A 22,097-nucleotide genomic window follows, 5' to 3' on the forward strand; every position below is an offset into this window, starting at 1 on the left:
CTAAATTAAACCAATTATGTCTAAATCTTCTGCAGAGGAGGGCAATATATATATCTTATGTTTTACACACAAGGGTAAGTGATATTGGGAGTCCTTGTTCACTCTTCCTTCTGACTGTTTTATATTGTCCTAGAGATAGTTGCTCTTTTCTTATTCTTTTATATAATAGTGCAGTTTGCATTATAATTTTTGAATACATAAAATACCAAATAGGTCCTAGTATCATACAGTTTAAAACATGACCAATTTTGGAAAATAGTATTTAACTTTTAAAAAACAATACTGCTCAAAATTTTAAAAGATAGAATTTAACACAAATTAAGGACAAGATTGCTCACAATTCTCTGTGTCAAGATGCCATGACAGGAATTAAATAAAAATCAGGAAAAAATTTAAGGCAAAATCTGTACTGCCTAGATTAACAAAACTCATTGCAATAAAAATTTGGCATAATTACTCATACTTTAATTTTAAAAAAATCTCAGCAACTGTAAATAATTTGTAACTTTAAAAATCCTGAAAACAGAAGTTTGAATTTCACTTTCTTTTTCTATGGAAATTATTACTAAATACTAGAACTGCTTCCAATGACAAATTTCTGAGGAAAACAAGAGTAATGAGAGTAATGCTAACAAAATCAATGAAGGTATGATTAAAAAAGGGAAACTGACAATAGGGTAAAAATACGCCCAACAATCACTTCTTCTTCTTCTTTTTTTTTTTTTTTAAGATTTTTGCAATGCAATGGGGCTAAGTGGGTTGCCCAGGGCCATACAGCTAGGTAATTATTAAGTGTCTGAGGCTGGATTTGAACTCAGGTAGTGCTGACTCCGGGGCTGGTGCTCTATCCACTGTGCCACCTAGCCACCCCTCCAATAATCATTTCTAATATAAGTTTAATAATAAGACATTAGGGAAAAACTACAAACCTTCAAACCAAAAATCATTTCCCAAAAGATAAGTAATTAGAGGCTATAAATAAGTCAGAGAAATTACAAATAATTAGAAACTGTGGGAATGATGTCAACAAATCACTAAAAAGTGAAGTGCAGGGGGCACCTAGCTGGCACAGTGGATAGAATACCAGTCCTGGAGTCAGGAGGACCTGAGTTCAAATTTGACCACAGACACTTAATTGCCTAGCTGTGTGACCATGGGCAAGTCACTGAACCTTACTGCCTTAAATAAATAACAAAAATTTTAAAAAGTGAATTCCAAATTAAAACCCTGATATTTCACTTCACACCTAGTCAACTAACAAAGACAAAAGATGGAAATACTCAGTGATGGAAATGAGCAGCCACAGAATATATATATATATATATATATATATATATATATATATATATATACACACACACACACACACACACACACACACACACACACACACACAAATAAACTGTGGTGAGACTGAGAAACAGTCTAGTCACCCAGGAAAACAATTTGTAATTATGCAGAAAACAGTGACCCTTTTATCTTTCTCCCTGTGGAATATATACCACAAGTGGGTCAAAGCCAAAAAGAAAGATCCTGTATAGTCCAAAATATTCACATTTGCCACCTTGTGGAAGCAAAGAACTGGAAACAAAGTAGATATCCATCAAGTGGGGAAGAACGTGTAAAAACAAATTGTGGTACATGAATACAATGGAAAAGAATTGGGCCAGAAGAACTAAAGAATATAAGTTCAGAAGCCTGAAGAGACTTAGATGAACTGATGAAGAATGAAATAAGCAGAACCTCAACTATAGTGAAATAATGTTGTGTAATTAGAAAAACCAAACTTGGCCTCAGAGAAGAAAAGACAAGAATTGACTTTCCTCTTTTTTTTTTTTGAAGAGGTGAAGAACTTTAAGAGCAGAATGTATCATATGCATATATGCCATTGGAAACAATGTGTTGGTTGATTTCAATAAACTATTTTGTTTTGAAAAATCTTTTACATTAACTCACTGGGCAGGGGAGGAATATATTTGAACATGAATGGAAACAGAAAAGCAAAGGCACAAGCAAAATTTTTTTCCCTAAAAAAGAAGATGTAAGTGATTAAACTTGTAGTTCCATGAGTCGAACACTTTTGAAAACATCTTCTAACACTATTATCAGTTTGCTGTGCACAAAGTACAAGTAAAAGTTCAAATAATCCAAAATTCTGATTCAATGGAATGACAATTTTATTAAAACAATTATTTGTAATTTCAAAATCACTATGAATTTTCTCAGCACAAATCAGTTTAAACTGCAAAAAGATGTCCAAAAGCATATAAGCTACAAAGAAGCCAGAATAAGCTTAAAAAGTAACTGAGAATGACATATGGATAAATTTGCCTTAAGTCATACTCAAGAATGTAGAATAAACACATTGAATAAACATTGCCTATTTTCAGTAAGTGCATCTAAAATATTCATTCATTATAAAATGGCATTTTAATTGCTTGTTTATACTTTTCCACACTAATGAAAATCTTCTAACAGAAAAGATAAAAAGGGAATGAAGTAAAACGTACCAAAAGGTGACTTACTGAAACCTGAGGTGGCGGAGGCAAAGAAATAGGTGGTAATGGAGGAAAATATCCCAATGAACACTCAGGGAAAAAAAGAGGCTGTACTGGAGAAGCAGCTATAACAAAACATATTCAGTTATTGTTAACATTTTTATTACAGAAATATTCTAACAGAAAACCATTTTAAGAAGTTTATCTTAATAAAAGGCAAAACTAAGATAAAATAATTTAGATTTTTGCCAAAGAAAGCTGCCCTAATAAAAGCCAAGAACTCCCTTTCACAATCTTACAGTCTTTTCCAAATAACAGAGGACAGTGGCAGCCTGACTTGGACATGAGGTTGAGCTCCTTCTCTCTGCCCTGCCAAACAGTTTTCTAGGATCAACTAAGAAATCTGTCTCTCCCTGAAACAATCTCATAACAAGATGAAAATGGACCTGGACCCAGCCATGGCGCTTCCCTCAGCTGGTCTTATGCCACAATCCAAACAGGCTAGAAAGAATCTGAAGAGATCAATACCTACTTGCTCATTTCTTTCTGCTGCCTATCACTGTTAATTAGTGCATCTTAGACAACGAAAATGGAAATACTCCATAGGTTTATTTTTTTAAATGACATGTTTTATGTTGTGTTTTCTATTCCTATTTCATTATCATATTGCTTATATTCTCCTACTCTATGATTTTGCTTTAAAAAAATGAATGCTGGATGGAAACAAAGTAAAAACTGACAGATTGCTTTCCGTGGGGGGGGGGAGTAAGATTGGGGGGAAAATTGTAAAACTCAAATAATATCTTTAATAAAAACAAATTTTAAAAAAATGAATGTTGGGAGGCTAGGTGGCACAGTGGATAGAGCACTGGCCCTGGAGTCAGGAGTACCTGAGTTCAAATCAGGACTCAAAAACTGAATAATTACCTAGCTGTGTGGCCTTGGGCAAATCACTTAACCCCATTTGCCTTGCAAAAAAAAAACCTTAAAAAAAATGAATGTTTTCCCTCTCCTTTTACATCCTAAGTTCACTAAGTTTCAACATAAACTTTATTAACTGCATCTTGTAGACAATTAAAAAAGTTAAGACTCCATGGGTTTGATTTTTTTTTTTAAATGACATTGTTAGGGGGCAGCTAGGTGGCACAGTGGATAGAGCACCAGTCCTGGAGTCAGGAGTACCTGAATTCAAATCTGAACTCTGACAATAATTACCTAGCTGTATGACCTTAGGCAAGTCATTTAACCCCACTGCCTTGCAAAAATAAATAAACATTCCCTAATTGGCAAATGGTCAAAAGATATGCAAAGGCAATTTACAGATGAGTTAATCAAAGTGATCTATAGTCATATGAAAAATTGCTCTAAATCATTACTGATGAGAAAGCATCTCTGAGGTACCACCTCACACCTCTCAGACTGGCCAATATAACCAGAAATGACAATGATCAATGTTGAAAGGGATGTGGGAAATTTGGGACACTAAAGCATTTTGGTGGAGCTGTGAACTCATCCAACCTTTCTGGAGAGCAATTTGGAATTATACCCAAAATGGTAATAAAAATGTACATAACTGGGACGCTAGGTGGCGCAGTGGATAAAGCACAGGCCCTGGAGTCAGGAGTACCTGGGTTCAAATCCGGTCTCAGACACTTAATAATTACCTAGCTGTGTGGCCTTGGGCAAGCCACTTAACCCCGTTTGCCTTGCAAAAAAAGCCTAAAAAAAAAAAATGTGCATAACCTTTGATCCAGCAATACCACCACTGGGTCTATACCCTGAAGAGATCATGAAAAAGAGTTAAAAACATCACTTGTACAAAAATATCCATAGCAGCTCTGTTTGTGGTGGCAAAGAATTGGTAATTGAACGAATGTCTACCAATTGGGAAATGGCTGAACAAATTGTGGTATATGTACCTTTTGGAACATTGTTCTTCTATCAGAAACTAGGAGGGAGGGGAATTCAGAGAAGCCTGAAAAGACTTGCATGAACTGATACTGAATTAGATGAGCAGAACCAGAAGAACACTGTATATCCGTAACAGCAACATGATCAACCTTAATGTTTGCTCATTCCAACAGTGCACAATTTAACACAATTTTAGGGTATCTGTGATGGAGAATACTATCTGTGTCCAGAGAAAAAACTGTGGAGTTTAAACAAAGACCAAAGACTATTATCTATTACCTTTAATTTTTAAAAAATAGTTATATTATGCAATTTTGTTATTTCTTATATTTTATTTTTTTCTTTAAGGTTATTTCTCTCTAAACACATTCAATTTTGATCAATGTATAGCATGGAAACAATGTAAAGACCAGCAGAGTGCCTTTTGTGGGCGGGGGGGAGGAAGCAAGATTGGGGGGAAATTGTAAAATTCAAAAAACAAAAAAAAAAGTGGCATGGTTAATGTTATGTTTTCTATTACTATTTCATCGTCATATTCTCCTCCTCTTTATGATTTTGCTTTTCTTTTTTTGGTAAGCCAATGGGGTTCAGTAACTTGCCCAAGGTCACAGAGTATCTGAGTCCAGATTTGAACTCATGCTCTATCCACTATGCCACCTAGTTTTTTGCAATAATAAATCAATATTCTCCCTCTCCTTTTTCATCCTAAATTCACTAAGCTCCACCCCCAGCAAATAATACATTATTTACAACTAAGAGGTAACATACTCCATTTCTCTACCTATCTTATGAGGTAATAAGGGAAGGAATGAACTTTCAAGGGTTCATTTGTTCCTGCCTCTTAGATATTTAAGAGTTTGTATGGAATACTGCAGATGCTCAAGGTTATAAAGCAGCATACCCTCATCCTTGGAAACACCTTTATTTTTTTCCTTATCTCTTTATATCCCTTGATCAGTACAAATCCTATCACACAGTAAATGTATGATGAATATATTTTACGGGAAGAGGAAATTAAGGCCCAAGAAGGCAACATAATCTGACCAAGAACATCATAAGGGTAGTGCCCACAGTTAGTATTAGAACCCAGGTTCTCAAAATCTAGTATTCATATTTTCTACTAGTTATTTCTAATCATCATTCTACTGCCCCCATTTAACTAAGATCCTTAAGGACAAGATTTGTTGTTGTTTATTTACATCCATCTATCAATGCAGCATTACAGGCTCTCAAAAAAAAAAAGTATGCTGAATGAAAGAACACTAGCTCTCTACATAATTCCACATCAAAGGAATAGTATACAATGATAGCAGTTAATTCCAAAACAGTTTTGTTGCCCTTTTTGATTGCTATTTGGCATTTATGGGATAGATTTCTTTCTTAAAAACATTGTTTTACTGATGTTGAGCCAGATGAGCAGAACCAGAAAAACATTGTACACCCTTATCAGCAACACTGGGGTGATGATCAACCTTAATGGACTTGCTCATTCCATCAGTGCAACAATCAGGCACAATTTTGGGGTATCTGTGATGATGGAGAATGCCAATCCAGAGAAAGAATTGTGGAGTCTGAACAAAGACCAAAGACTATTACCTTTAATTTAAAAAAAAAGTTCTTATTAGATAATTTTGCTATTTCTTATACTTTATATTTTTTCCTTAAGGATATGATTTCTCTCTCAGCACATTCAATTTAGATCAACGTATATATACCATGGAAACAATGTAAAGACTAACAGACTGCCTTCTGTGGGGGGACAGGGAGAGGGAAGCGAGATTAGGGGAAAAAATTGTAGAATTCAAAATAAATAAATAAAATTTTAAAACACAAGAAAAACTGTTTAAAACCCAAATCACTCTGACTCTCACAGACTGGTCAACAATAGGTCCTACGGCAAATCCATTTGGTCACTGTTTGGGTTCTGACTGCTCAGAAACCCTGAAGGTCTTCCTCTCCCAGATTCAATTCTTTTTGGAACTAAGTAAAAGGCCTTAATCACAGAGACCTGGGAAAAATTTTAGCTTAAAAAAAAAGCCACAACAGCCAGAGCCATCTCCAATAGTCTTATCTGACCACTGAATTCAAGATAGCTGTGGAGGAGAAAAGGAGGTTGGTGACTTTGCACAGCCCTCCTTCACTTAAATCTAATTCACTTACATTATCATGGCATCATTTTCCTGATGTCATGGTCTTCTTCCCAACAAAGAACAACAATAGTCATTCATTGACTTAAAGACAAAAATACCACCTTGACGCTACCAGAAAGTTATAACAGAAAAACATTCTAGAAGGTATTCTAGAGCAAATACCTTCCTTCGCTACACTGAAACAAGTCAAAGAATTACATAGATGACAAGGAGTTAGCTTGATCTAATGAGAAGAGCCCTAGAACAGAACTTTAGAACTAATTTTTAGATCCAAATTCACTTCCTCCTAGCTATGTGACTTTGGACCATCACTTAGTTTAATAAGGCTCTAAGTTATAGTTTCCACAACTATCCAAATATCTAACAGGATCCTAAATTACAGGTGGAAAATACTTTGAAACAATCAGATAATTGTCTTTCCTATGGGCTTTGAACTTAGAACACTGTCTTCTGTTGAACTAAAGTAGAAAGTACTCTAAATGTACAGTAGTTGCTACATATAATTTAGCAAAACAGACTTAAATTTAAAAGAAAAAGAAAAGCAAAATGCACTGTTTACATGTGTCTCCTAGAGTACTTCTCTAAACAGCAATTCAATTTAGCTTCTTTGTGAGGTTTCTTACCTTTGGTATAAACATAATAAACCCAAGTAAAAGTAGGAACTATTAAATACTGGACCGTCTAGGTTATCTTCAGGAGGTGTTAAAAGTTCTATTATTCATTACACTAACCCATTGAAGAATGATACTGAGCAACAAGCATTTCTTTCCAAAATTTTTGACTAAATTTTTTTTTGTACTTTAAAGTGAAGAAAAAGTCAATTAAAAAAGAAGTCTTTACCTGGAGAATTAGTTTCACTATCTGTATCCATTGCAACTTCTTCATAATTGTCATACTGATAGATGCCTCCAGCACTATCAATAGACTGCTTATCTAAGGATCGTCTTAGGTCTGTATCTGAAGACTAAACACACAAAGAGAAAATTTTGCTCAATTTATATAACATCTAAAAAAATGTCCTTTGCCTGCTTATGTAAAATATAGCTATGTATTTCAGCTAATAATAATGAAATAGCTACAAATATTAGGGGAGGAAATTCATCAAACATACATTTCTTCCTTAATTTAAAGGGAATCCATCTTAATAACAAGGACATTGTGGGCTACATTTTGAAGAGCATGATTAGTAAGAACTACCTTAAATGAGAATATAGATTTTAAGCAGGTATGTAACCCTCAGCCCATGCAGCCTTCAAAGCCTATCCATGCAGCATTATTACATTTTATTATTATTATACTCATTGGTAATATGGGCTACACTGTAGTAGTCATAAATATTAAATTCTACATGTGGTTCTTGAAAAGTTTTTATTGAACATTGAGGCCCAAAAGAGCTAAAAGGTTAGACACCATGATTCAAAAGCTTAAAATGACTAACAGAGACTACTGAGTCTCCTCATTTTACAGGGAACAGTGAGACTGAAGGAAATTAAGTGACTTGCCCAAGGTCACAAACATACTAAGTGTCAAAGACAGGACAAAGGACTCTAGGTTGAACCAGGTTTCTTAATAAAATTCTCCAAAGTTCTCAAAAATCATTGATTAATTTGCACATTTCTTTACAATGAAATGACCCAATATATGATTCAGACTTTAACCTTTGTGTGTTCAATTAGAAACTAAAAACTGAAGTTTATTTCTTCCCTAAATACTAAAATTTGAAAATTAAGCCTAGGCTAATTATAACTTCATCAATTCTCCTTCCTTAGCAATAAAACATTAGTGAAATCTGAATTATGTGCACATATATAGAGCTATATACATATATCTATAATTTTAAAATATTGTTACTTTATATCTGAGTTTTTAGTAATGAATGGCATTTGTCAATATTTTATGAGAAATTTGTTTTCCTCAAGACACCAACCAAAATTTAATAAAACGGTAGTTTTTCAATAGCTTTCATTAAATTTGAGTAGGCACTCAGCATATATATATATATATATATATATATATATATATATATACACACATACACACAGAGGTTTATACAAACACTAAGACATAAATCTAAAAGATTACACTGAAAAAAATCAAAATTCTCTGCAATAGAAACATTCCACATATTTATGCCCCCTAATGCTGATCTCTTAAACTCAAAAAAGTAAAGCCACTTTATGCAAATTCTAATCCAACAGTAATAACAGTTCTTGTTTTCTCTTAAACCCATCCTAATCTTTAACCCTTCTTGAAAAGGCTTCCTTTCCATCTCTCCATTTCCCTGCAGTCTAGCAAACACAATGTATTGTTAATCCTGCTAGCCTATACCTGCAAATGCAGGACACTAGTAGTAGGCACGTTAAAGAGTTAGTAGCGGTGTTCTGTTCTTGAGAAGGCCTGATACCCCTCTTTTGCCAAGATTGATCATGCCTTACTTTGCTTCTTGACCTCCTCTTTCCCCCTACTAGCTTCATGAATCGATTGTATTGCTCTTCTTGATTTGAAAGATCTCGGATTTTCCGAATTTCCTCTTCTCTTTTTCTTCTTTCCTCTTCTTCAGCCTGTTTCCTCTGATCCTCCTCTTTCTGTCTTTCTTGTTCTTTTTGCTGTTGCAGTTTCTTCCATGCCTTTGTCTGCTGTTTTCTCAAGGCCTGTTTAGCTTTAACAGAGAAAATTGTTTCAAAATATTTTTGATTGTATGTATAGAAATTTGCTTAGGAATTTTCAGAGGAAGTTTCAAAAAAAAAATAACATTATTAACATTACCCTCACTTCAGTGACCTTTTAGAGGATATAACCTATATAACCTACTTGTGCCCCAGTGAATCTGTCACATAGTCAGTAAATTGACAAATTCAAGTAACATAAGAATTCAGTAAAAATACATTTGTGTAAAAATAAAATCACCTGTAGTGCTAACTTTTTTGGCTGAGTGGGTTTTTGTGCTGGTTTTAATTTTTTGCTGAATAGTTTTCGTCTTTGTCAACTTCTCTTTGCTTTCCTTCATCACCTGCTGTTCTTTCTGTTGCCACTTTTTACTGGCTGACTGAAGAGCTAGCAGGCGAAGCTGCAATTCAGAGAGCTCCTCTTCATCTTCTCCAAGTTTCTTCAAAAACAAGAAAGATGTATTTATAAAATTTCTTTCAACATCTTAAAATGTTACTGCCACCATTCCCTCCCTGCCCCAAAGCATTCTTTCAAGGTAATAAAATTTTTCTAAATCCTCCAACCTACTGGTCTACGCAACATTAATACAAAATTCAAAGAATCTGCTTTTTCAGGATATTTTGTATGTATGATATAAAACTTCCCATAAAAGAAAAACTAGAAAATTAAATTATATACAATAGAATATTTCACACTTTGATTCAAGCTTTTTAAATGAACTCAAGGAAAAAGAAAGGGAGAAAAGAAAAAAAAAGTCAAAACCCTCAATCTAAGTGTGAAGAAATTTTAAAAAATGCTGAAGAAAATAAGTTAGAACAAAATTTTGTTCTGCTTTCCCAGGTGATCCAAAAACATAGCCAATACAGTATTAGAAGGAAGAAATAGTTAAGAAGTCAAGACACATTTATTAATTACCTATTTATGTGCCAGGTACTGCATTAAATGCTGGGAATACAAATACAAGAAAAGGTTTAAGAAACAAGAGTCCAGGGGCAGTAGGTGGCACAAAGGACAGAACCAGCCATGGGGTCAGGAGGACCCAAGTTCAAATACCACCTTGGATATTTAATAATCACCTAGCTGTATGACCCCATCGTCTTAATAAAATTTTAAAAAAAAAAAGAAATAGTCCCTGCTTCCCAAAGAGCTCCCAGTCTAATAAGGGAGACATCAACTAAGTATATATTAATTATAGATATTTAATAATTGCCTAGCTGTGTGACCTTGGGCAAGTCACTTAACCTCATGGTCATAATGAAATTAAAAAAAAAATAGTGCCTGCTTCCCAAAGAGCAGCTCCCAGTCTAATGAGGGAGACATCAACTATGTATATATTAATTATAAACAGGATAAATTGGAGATTTATGTCTTCAAAGGAAGTTATGAGCAGCTAGGTGGCCCTGGAGTCAGGAGGACCCTGTTCAAATCCGGCCTTAGACACTTGATAATTACCTAGCTATGTGACCTTGGGCAAGTCACTTAACCCCCCCCACACACACACCATTGCTTTGAAAACAAAAAGAAAATAATTTTCTAAACCTACATTACAAACTCAAGCACCTAAATAAAACTGATCAGAAACCAGCTTTTTATTTCTTATTTACTGATTTCATAATTTTGTGAAGGATCAACCTGAAAGTCAGCACTTTTACAATAATAGAAAAAAATAATTATTAATATGATTTTTAAATCTGCATAAATCAATTTTCACCCTCCACGCAAATACCTACTTTGATATCATTAGTGTTTTTTTTGGGGGGGGGTGTTTTTTTTTTTGGGGGGGGGTTGCAAGGCAAATGGGGTTAAGTGGCTTGCCCAAGGCTACATGGCTAGGTATATATTAAGTGTCTGAGGCTGGATTTGAACTCATGTACTCCTGATTCCAGGGCCAGTGCTCTATCCACTGTACCACCTAGCCACCCCTGATATCATTAAAAAATTCCTAAGACAATGGGATAGGAGTAAATCCAGTAGCTCAAAGATTTTATCCTTTCAGGCTAGGGATTCATTGTTTTGTAGACAGGGGCTGTCTTATGCCTAAAAACTTAATTTATAATAAGGAAAACATTGCATTTAACATCAAACACTGATTTCAAATTCAGCCCTACTATTATCTACCTATGACAAGAAGTCACTTAACTTCTCTGGGGTTTGGTATTTTTCTTTTTCTAAAGTCCCTTGCTAAACTCTTATGGCCTATGAACTAGAGGAAGCATGTCTTGCTACTTAAATCAGATGCCACTAATAGTGGCCAACCCATCATCATTCTATTTGTGCACAGTATTTCTTCCCCCCCTAAATATCCTAAGACATCTTCTTGTCTGACAGGACTTGGAACAATTGGAAAACTTATTTTTTCTTGAATTCAATTTTCTCATGAAAAAAATAACTCTGAAAATGTAGGAAATTGATCTGCCCTACAACACTTCAGGACATATCTTTGATTATATTGGTCCAGAACTCTGATCCTATCTTATATTTATATTCAGCCTTTATTCCAAATACAGAAAGAATCAATTATAGTTTACATAAAATCTGAGTATGTATTATAATGAATGGTATTTTCTGTTTATACCCACAATTTTCCCTCTACTTTTAGGGAATTCAGCCTATGTTCAGATTGTTATGCTATTTTCTTCCAAAAATCTCGGTAAGTTAATTGGCAATAGGTTATTGCTAATTTTGGAGTTAATACTTCTTCCTTTCAAAAATAAAAAAAAAATAGCAAATCTTACTTTTTTAGATAATCTTTATAAATTAGAGTAGACTCTGATTTAGTTAAGCACATGAGAACAAGTTCTCTACTTGGTCTGCATTTTTTTTTAATGTTCTGCAAACTGCTGCAGAAGCCTTAAGAATATCCTTTCTGAAAGGAAAGGGCATGCCATTATTTCATTTCATTTGAAAATCAAGTAATTTTCTGTAACTAACCTTTGAGATGCCAAGTATCATAAATATATATATATATATATATATGAATGAAAATGTTTTGGCATACTCTGGCAAGAGCTAGAGAATTACACAGAACCCCCAAACAGGTACTCTACTAAGGCCTTTACATCTTCAAATATTTCTTGTTGGATCTAATCCTCAACTAATGCTAGAATGAGTCCATCAGAAGGAAAATTTCAGTGGCAGTTATAGAAAGTATTCAAAACTTTCTACCCATCCTAGACCTAGAGAATTTTTAAGTGAAAAAAGACTTTAATAATCATCTGGGGGCAATGAATAGAGCATAGGCTCTGGAATCAGGAGGGCCTGAGTTCAAACCTGGCCTCAAACACTTAATAATTGCCTAGCTGTGTGACTTTGGGCAAGTCATATAACCCCATTGCCTTGCAAAAAAAAAATTAAAAAATAATAATTTATAGATAAAAGAAATATAGATCCAAAATGGTTTACTTGCCCAAGATCTTATACTTAGTTAAGTAAGGCTCCATAAAACACATTTATCTAAGTTACTAAGCTCAAAGATCTCAATCTAAATCACAGAAGCTCTAGTTTTTAGTTATGAGATTTCCAAAGGCAAATAATATGCATCAAATGTATCACATTATTAATAAACCAAAATTAAAACAAAAGTTTGAATAAGGTCCTTTATAGAGCTCCTTTAGATTTCCCTAAACTAAGTTTCCCTCTTAAACTAGAGAATCTCAGGCAAATGTCTTAAATTTAAAGGATACATTAAAAAAAGACAAGACTCCTACAAAGTCCATTTCAAAGTAAGCAAGAAATAATAAGTAAAATGGAGTTAAAGCAAGGACGAGAAGAATTAATGGAAAGGAATATAAAATCACATTCCTCTCAAAACATTTGTCACACATCTGTGCAGTGTACATTGTGAGATACTGATCTGTCTGTGATCTGTTTTTCTGAGCAATTAAAAACAAATTGTTAGAAGTTCACAGGTTGTAGTCAGCATTGCTATTAAGAGAGGATTCCTGTTTAGTTACTTGGGGTAGCTATCTGGCTTCAGGTATCCTTTCTAACTTGAGATACTCCAAATCCCTCTTTCAGAAGACCCAAAAGAAAAGCAGCCCAGTAAATAATGCTTATACATCACTCCACCACAAAAAGCAAATTCCTTACCTTTTCAGAAAGGAGATCTGAAGTACTAATCTTTCTCGTTAAACTTTGTTCTTTGTCTTCCAATCCTTTAAAACAAGATAGCAACTTTTGAATGTTCCACTATACACAATAAAATTACAGAAAAACACTGCTATCTATGCCAATATTAAGACTATGGAATTAGTAAAGTTAATGTTAATAATAAAAAGGGCCAAATATTTTCTTATACCTCTCATTACTTAAAAGGTAGTGCTAGTATGAAAAGTTTAAAAAAATTCCTATGATACATATTGGTCAATTTTTTAATGTTAATATGTTGATCCACTTTGTTGTGTTTTAAGGGGAAAAAAATAAAGTGCCATTATGATAGTTTATCACTTATACTTGCAATCTATCAGTGGTTTTAAATTATAGAATCCTGTTCCATTAATGCATATTTCTAAGTTTCTTAAGATCTTTAACTTTGCTTTTACATATAGGCTAGGAATAAATTGCATGACTGAAAAAGGAAAAAAAGTGCCTTAAAACTACTTCATGATTTAAAATAAGCACTTTCAAAATCCTCTTAGATTATTGGGAGACAGGAAAGAAGGGGGAAGAGGATTAGCTTCATTACAATAGATTCTCCAAACCTGGGAAACAAAACTCGGACAAATTGTCACCTGGAAAATGTGAATATTTAATTCACTCACAGACTGCGTACACTAAGTTGAAATCTTGAAAAGTCCTCCAGTAATCCACAGAGCAAATACAACATAAGTATATATTCTAAAAAGTTTTAAAAATCTAAATTCATTCACAATGTCTGAATTTTCAAGGATTAGGGCCAAATTTCTGATAAACTGGGAGAACAAAGAAGCAGATGGTAAAACATTTGTGTTCTAAACATGATTCCAATGCTAATGTGGGCACTGCTCATTAGCAACACATCCATCAAACATTTCAAGTAGAACATGGATTAGTAACCTAGTAGCATTAGATTTCAAACCCAGAAATGGAAAAAAATAAACTAAGACATCCTACAGAAAAACTTCAGAATGTCATTAGTTGCTGAAAGTTTTAAAAACTGAGAAAGTGAATTTCAATGTACAATTTAACAAAACTTCAAGAACTAAAGATAAATTATTGGCCATTAATTCCCCATATTTAAATATTTATTCTACACAATCCCAACTAGCAGACTGTGGGATCTAGATAAAAATGGAATATGTAGGGGGCCTGGGAGACAAGACCAGGACCTAAGTCTCAGTTCTAGCTTTAATTAGAGGACTAGGTAAAACTTAAAACTTAGAAACACCTATTGTAATGATTAAGAGTCTGGCTAAACAAAATTGTAGTATTTGAATAAAATATAATACTGTGGCAGTGTAAGAAAAGAAATTCAGAGAAATTACTTAAGGGAGCAGAACAAGAAAACTTAGGAAATCAATTAACACAATTACTGCAATGAATTAAAGAAAAATATCCCTGAAAGATATCAGAACTCAGTGTTATCACCAATCTTGACTCTCCAAGGCTCTGGAAGTATATCTTCCACCCTAAAGTGTTCAGTTGGTAGACTTACACATGCAGAACAAGGCAAAACATCAGCCATGGCCATTATGCTGCTTTTTCTATGTCAGGAAAGGCAAGGCTGGGAATGGCAGAAATGTTTTTTAAAGGCATCAACAAAAATTTTTAAGGAAGTGGGAATAACATACTACCTTCTTCGTAGGGTTGCATTATGAATGTTTCAATGAATTTGTGATCTCATGCACTGCATTATTCTATGTATTATCTAGGAGTGAAGACTTCAGCTAATCCTCTAAAATCCACATTCCCCCATAGATTCTACATAGGGGCCCAGGCAATGTGCCTTTCTCTAGATCTCTTGATATTATAGATTTTTACAGACAATTTGGTCAGTTACCAGTTATCCCTCACTCTTTCTAGTCATGCATGATTTGGTTAGATTCTTTATGCTACTTCTATTTAATTTTTAGTTGTTAACCTGTTCCTACTCATGCCCACCAAGAGCCCCTCCAAAGCCTATAGGGCATCCCTCAACTTTGATTTTTCAGAGGGTTTCCAAGACTCATAGTCGAAGAGAAAAACTTGTTAATGTTAAAAATTTGAGATTGCTCCAGAAAAGTTTGTTCCTAAAAGCAGCCCCCTTGGTTCCTCCTGATTAATCATTGTCCATTAGCAATATCTATCTAAAAAAAAAAAATCTAATACTGATCTCTATAGATTATCCATCCTACTATCATAATTTGGGCAATAAAATCTTGGATTATTCCAGTGTAGATAGATCAAACAAGTGATTATGGATCTCATTAAAGTTTTCTGCAGTATTAAAACATTGCTACAAGCAGCACAAACTAATCCACAAACAAGAACACCAGGAGAAGCTCTTCATCTATGAGGAATTCTTCAATTTGCGCTCTAAACTGGACATTCTCATGATAGGATCAAATGCCTTGTGAGCATGCCTTTTATCTATTTTATGCCTCATCTGATAATAATCAAAAGTATATAAAAAAATTCCATGTAACTATATCTGGTGGGTTTTTTTAGGTTTTTGCAAGGCAATGGGGTTAAGTGGCTTGCCCAAGGCCACACGGCTAGGTAATTATTAAGTGTCTGAGGTTGGATTTGAACCCAGGTACTCCAAGGCCGGTGCTCTATTCACTGTGCCACCTAGCCGCCCCTACGTAACTATATCTTAAAGGAATCATATATGAAACTGATTTTTTACATGAAAGAAAGCTTGTCAAAACAGACTTTACAGCAACTTTTTGCTCTATCAAATAAAAATGAGGTTCTTACAATCAAGAATAACAAGCACAGTAGGATTTGTATTCTCTACCGGTTCACTAAATTATGACTGTAAAGATGTGACTTGCTGCAGTGTAATTTGCAAAAGTCTGTCTGTTCCTCATCAAAACCTCATTAAGAATGACATTAATGCATAAAAATTTTTATTCTCAAAGATGGGACATGGGTAGAGTAGTTACTGGTATTTTCTTGATAGCTTCTTTTTTTTTTTGGCTAATATCTTTTGTCTCCCTTTTCTCCAGAGAGTTTGGAATCCTCCTCTTTCAATTTTTTTTAAAACTAGGCCCTCAGTGGTCCCAATTGTGTTGCAAAGAATTTCTATTTCTATGCTCGTCAGCTCCAGCTACTCTTCTCGTGTATTCTTTGTCATTCTTCATATAGCACATTGAGGACTGTGATATGAGTTCAAGAGCTTGTTTATCTTTACATTTTTTAACCTGTTCCTTTTGCTAAATATAGTGTGGCATCATGAGAGAGATGAAAGAGGGAACTACATAAAGAATGCCATGTGAGAAATAAAGTAGCACTGCTAATTTTTAAGGTTTTTTTTAAAATAATCAACTGAGGAATAGACATTGAGGTCAACTGAGGTCATTAAAAAACCCTTCAAGTTGGTCTTACTCCAAGTACTCTAACTCAAACCTCAGACCTATAAAAAGAGGTTGTGGGGTGAGAAGGGAGACAGGGAGAGAAGGAAATGGAGAGAGGAAAGGAGAAGGAGAAAGGAAGGGAGAAATAGGAAAAATAGTCCTTTGAACATTTTCAACAGTAACTCCATAGAATTGTTATTGGGTGTACATTATTAGGGTAGGAAATGAGAAGTAGAGTAACTACAGAAAAAGAGTCAATAAACTCTACTCTCCCTTCCTTTATTCCTTCATTCCTTTATTTTATTAAAATACAAATACCTCTAAAGATGTTCATAGCTTAAGACTCTAAGAAGCTAAGTAATCAGCTAACAATCTAAGCAGTAAAGGGAACAGGGAGGAACAGGCTTTCCTTCACAACCTGTCTAGTTCAGCTTCAAGACTACTAAAAATCATCTCTAAAAGGATATATATAAACATAAATTGCCTATTGTAAAACTAGATTACAAGCAGTTGCAAACATAATGGAAACTGTCAAATACTGCAATTATATGAAAAAGCCAGTACTGGGTCCTATGATAACCAGATACAAACATGGATTATGATACTGACCTGGGAATCACCAATAATGCTGTTAAGTCTTTTTTAAGTTCTTAATTAAAAAGTATTCTTCATTTTTTTTAAGTTTAGGGGAATAAAATTGAAACAATTTTCCATAAATCATATTTTTAAATACTAATACAAACAATATAAACAAAACAAATTACGATACTAAACTTGGCTTTAAAAAATTGTTGGAAAATGACACTAATAATTCACAATTTCAATACCACTAACACTGATTGCAATACCTTCTATTATTTAGGGGACAGTCTTAAAGGAATATAGCTGAAAAACTATTACTTAACAAAAATGAATCCCTAGGAATTTAGTGAGGCTGATCTTCTAACAACAAACATGCAACATCATTTGCATAACATTGTAAGGTGAATCAAATCTGAAATAAAATAAAATATTACATCAGTAAAACCATACAAATGAAATATTCAATTCAGTTACCTTGACTGGATTCTGTAGATTCTGATTTTAGGCAAAGCTGTTTTGTTCCTTCTTTAACTTTTTTCAATCTATTTTTATCTCCTGGCAAAGTCAATTTCTGCCTGAGAGGTTTCAGTTCAAATGCCTGAAAAGTTTTAACCTGTTTTTTCTCCTCAGGAGGTACTTCTTTTACTGGGTCCTTTATAATACTGACATTCTCTGTAATTATTTGGTCCTCAGAATTCAATATTTTAGCATCATCTTGCATATTTTCTTCTTTGTTACACAAAGCCAGTTTTTCATCCTTATTAATACATTCAAGTTCCAACTGAATTTGCTTATATTTTAAAAGCAAGTCTTCAAAACTTTCTTCCCCACAGTTTTCATTTTTGGATGAGTAACTCTGTTTTCTTGATGGAGACCTTCCAAAACTTTTAGCTGAATAGTCCGTTAAGAAAAACTGATTCAACAGATTTTTTTTCAACAATTCTATTTAAGAAAAATACTTAACTTTCAAGTGAATTCTTCCTTTTTGCTGGAGTTCTTCAATTATATTTTGTATTAAACAAGAATTCTAAAATTCCTAAAAGGTTTTGTGATCCCTAAAAATATTAATTCAACACACAAGAATTAAGTAGCTGTAATATTCCAGACAATGTGCTAGGCACTGGGGATCCCAAGATGAAAAAGACTTAGTCCCCACCTTAAAAGAACTATTGGTTGTAAGGCAGCCACAGTACACAAATAAGTATGACATGAGGCAGAAAGGGAAAGGAGCTTTGGCAGAGATCCAAAAACAATGTTATAAGAAAATCTGAGAGAGATCAGTTTCAGCTGGGAACAACAAGGAAGGCTTCATGGAAGAAGTGGCAACCAAGCAGGCCCTTAAAGAAAAGGAGGGAGGTGCTTTCAAAGCATACAATACAACCTGCTGGGAAAGTACAGGATGAAATCAATGATCAGATAATGAAAGAAATCATCAACCACCCCTTCCTCCACCACTTAATAAATGCCTGATGGAACCTCTGTCAAATTATTAGAGTCAAAGCTTAACTAAACCTTGATATTGGCTATCTGAAAATAATCCACCTAGTTGTTACAGTGTTAGTCCTAATATCAATGACAAGTTTTTCTAGAAGCATACATTAACATGGAAACAGAAAAATGGTTCTTAGACCCCTCCTCAGATAATCCCCACACAACTAAACTTACAAATAATCAAGAAATAACCTATCTTTCCCATCTTTCCCTCAAAATTGAAAATTTTAGTAATTGTTTTTAAGACATAAACTGAACACTAATGAAAAGTGGGAAGGCAGTTAAGTTGAATTACCAAATCTCAAATTAAACTGTAAAAGCAGTAATTTTCAAGACTATTCAGTACTAGGTTGGAAAAAAAAAAACCAGAAAGATTGGTCAGTAATACCCAAAACCTAGAAGAAACTAAGCATGGTACCAGTGTTCAATAATACCAAAAACTTCAACAACTGGGACAAGGATTCACTATTATGCAAAATCTACTGAGAAAACTGGAAAAAAGTCAGAGAGAAACTAGGTTTGGAACAACTCACTCCATGATACCACAAGGAGCTCCAAATGAATACATGACCTAGCTCTACAAGGTCAGATCATAAAGAGAACAGAAAAAAGATTCCTTTAGCAACCGTGATTAGAGAAATAGTTCTTAATTTAAAAATGAGAGAAAATGAACAATCTTTACTACACAAATTAAAAAAAAAAATTTTTGACCAAAAAAATGCAGTTAGAATGAGAAGAGAAAGAGTTAACTCAGGAGAAAACTTTGAAGCAAATTATATATATTAGATATAAGAGAATTTATACAAATATACAAGCCATTCCACAATTGATAAATAATAAAATTACGGAATTTACAAAGAAGGAAGTTATCAACAACCATATTAAAAATGTTTCAAATCATTGGAGAGGCTGTGGAAGGACAGGCACACTAAATTAACTTTGCTGTTGAAAAGAATAAAATAGAAGCGCCATGGGCAACTAGGTGGTACAGTGGATAGAGCACCGGTCCTGGAGTCAGGAGTACCTGAGTTCAAATCCAGCCTCAGACACTTAATAACTGCCTAGCTATGTGACCTTGGGCAAGTCACATTGCCTTGCCAAAACCAAAAAGGAAAAAAGAAAGAAAAAAATAAAAGCTCCATTCTGGAAAAAAAGCATTTTGGAACTAAACCCTAAAGTCATTAAATCGGACATGCTCTTTGACCCAGCAATACCACTTCTAGTCATATATCCCTTAAAGAGAATAAAAATTGAGTTAGAGGAGGACCAAGATACACAAAAATATTTATAGCATTCTGTTGCCATGGTAGTAGCAAAGAACTGAAAACAAAGTGATTCTCATCAAATGGGGAATGGCTGAACAAATTATGGTAAATTTATGTAATGGAACATTATCCACTTATTAATATATTTTAAATATCAGAAATGACAAAATGGCTTCAGAGAATCCTAACTGGATTTGTATGAAGTGATGCAGAGTGAAATGAGAACAAAGGCAATTTATACAACAACTTCCATACTATATGGGAAAGAACTATAGAAGATGTAAAAATTATGATCAATGCAATGACCAACCTTAACTCCAGAAGACTGATGATGAATCATGCTTCCATCTCTTGGCAGAGAGGTGGACTAAAAGTACAAACTGAGACATACATTTTCAAAAACGGCCAATGTATTGACTTGTTTTGAATGAATCTACTTGCATTATCCAAGGGTTTTTATTTTATATGGGAGAATGGAGATTAAAAAGCTATGAGAAATAGGGAATAATTAATCATAATGTAATAAGTAATCACGTTAAAAAGAGCATCAATTAATCACTTAAAAGTATATAACAAAAAGGCAGAAGTTTGGAAAGGGACATGATAAAGTAAAGGCAGTAGTGGAACCATCAAGTTCAATTTAATATATGATGGGGTGGGGTCCCATGTAAACCAAGGGGGGGTTTTTTTGTATAAGGAAATGTTTGTGCTTGTCAACTAATTTGTTTATCTTAAACACTGCTTAAGTTTAGGTTTAGAACCTATTCAAACAACAGATTTAGGTTCCATATAACCAGTAATGAAACAAACAAAAAGACTGAAGTATTTTTAAAGTCATTTTCAAAAATGAGATAGGACCATAAAGACAGTATTCATTCATTTTGAAATTTTTCTTCCCACCAAAAAAAATCCTTAAAAATCAAAGCAAATTTTAATACCTTACAAGTGTCAATCATCAGTTTGATTTGTCAGTCAAGTGTTTCTTTAAACATTTGCTAAAATATTATTTTGTTTAACAAGTCATTTATTGGTTCAGCTATGATTTTAATCTAAGCCTCAGTTTCCTCAAATGTAAAAGAAAAACGAATGGCAATTGCTTAATATTGCTTTTGCATATCAATTATCAGTTACCACAGGAAATTGTTATAATGAAAAATAAACAAGTAATTGTTCACAAACCAGCCAAAGTAAATAAACTCAATAAACCAAACAAGACTAAAAGATAAACCAAAAAAAGGGGACAGGGACTTAACCCAATTAAGAAAATTATGAAAAAAGTAATAGCCTACCCTAAGCCTATGAAAAATTGTCTTCTTTCACAGCAACCAAATTAAGTACTCAAACATTTAGTGAATAAATGAATACACTTTCTAAAGTCACATATGTAACTAAATACTTCAAATCCTCAATCTTCAAATCCTATACATCTTGAAATGTAGAATTCAAACAAGAAAGAAAGGAGGTATTGTTCCAACAACTCAAAACTCAAATTTACAAATTCCAATTTGCACTAGAATTGTTTCACACTGATACAGTGTGCCTTGATCAAAGTTAATCAATGCCTGGTTTCAAAATCCTAGGCAGCCACATGCCTGCCTACCACAGACCATTTTTAAAAATGCAAATGCAAGGTGTATATAAAGATCTCTTTGTATGTAAAGCAAACCAGAAGATCTGGATTAGAGGTTTTAGAGCTGGATGAGACTTTAGAAAGATTCCAAAACCCTCATTTTTACAGATGCAGGAAACTGTAGAATATTGCAGAGTTAAGGGTCTTGCCCAGGTTCACCCAACTGATACTATACACATACAGAGAGGAAAATTTCAAAGGCATCAAAACTTGGAAGGGAACATGAACATTTTTTAAAATTTCTTAGCTTCTATTTTTTTAAGAGCCAAGAGTTTGTTTTTGTTCTTTTGAATGTCTGCTTGCTAATGGATATTAAGTTTATAAATTTTTTTAAAGAAATGTCTATCTAATTTAAATTAGTCTCAAAAAGAAGTCTTACTAAAAAAATTGCCATCAGTCATTTAGCATCTATCAAAAGTCAGCTATGT

The 22,097-nt window shown here is 33.8% G+C and overlaps 1 protein-coding gene across 2 annotated transcripts in view; it reads right to left on the minus strand.

Moving 5' to 3' along the window:
• The window catches only part of ZFC3H1 (zinc finger C3H1-type containing), a 65,199-nt gene that overhangs the window by 38,240 nt on the left and 4,862 nt on the right, over positions 1-22,097 (minus strand). Inside the window, exons 2-7 of one of the 2 annotated variants that reach the window (XM_074226154.1) lie at positions 17,758-18,174; positions 13,316-13,380; positions 9,467-9,665; positions 8,995-9,218; positions 7,400-7,523; positions 2,526-2,623 (exon numbers count right to left, since the gene is read on the minus strand). In XM_074226154.1, coding sequence (XP_074082255.1) covers positions 2,526-2,623; positions 7,400-7,523; positions 8,995-9,218; positions 9,467-9,665; positions 13,316-13,380; positions 17,758-18,174 — 1,127 coding nt within the window. Of the gene's footprint in view, positions 1-2,510; positions 2,624-7,399; positions 7,524-8,994; positions 9,219-9,466; positions 9,666-13,315; positions 13,381-17,757; positions 18,175-22,097 lie in introns of both variants that reach the window. The other variant, XM_074226153.1, reaches the window with a different exon arrangement.

Source organism: Macrotis lagotis, chromosome 2 (assembly GCF_037893015.1).
Source record: "Macrotis lagotis isolate mMagLag1 chromosome 2, bilby.v1.9.chrom.fasta, whole genome shotgun sequence".
NCBI classification, from domain to species: domain Eukaryota; kingdom Metazoa; phylum Chordata; class Mammalia; order Peramelemorphia; family Peramelidae; genus Macrotis; species Macrotis lagotis.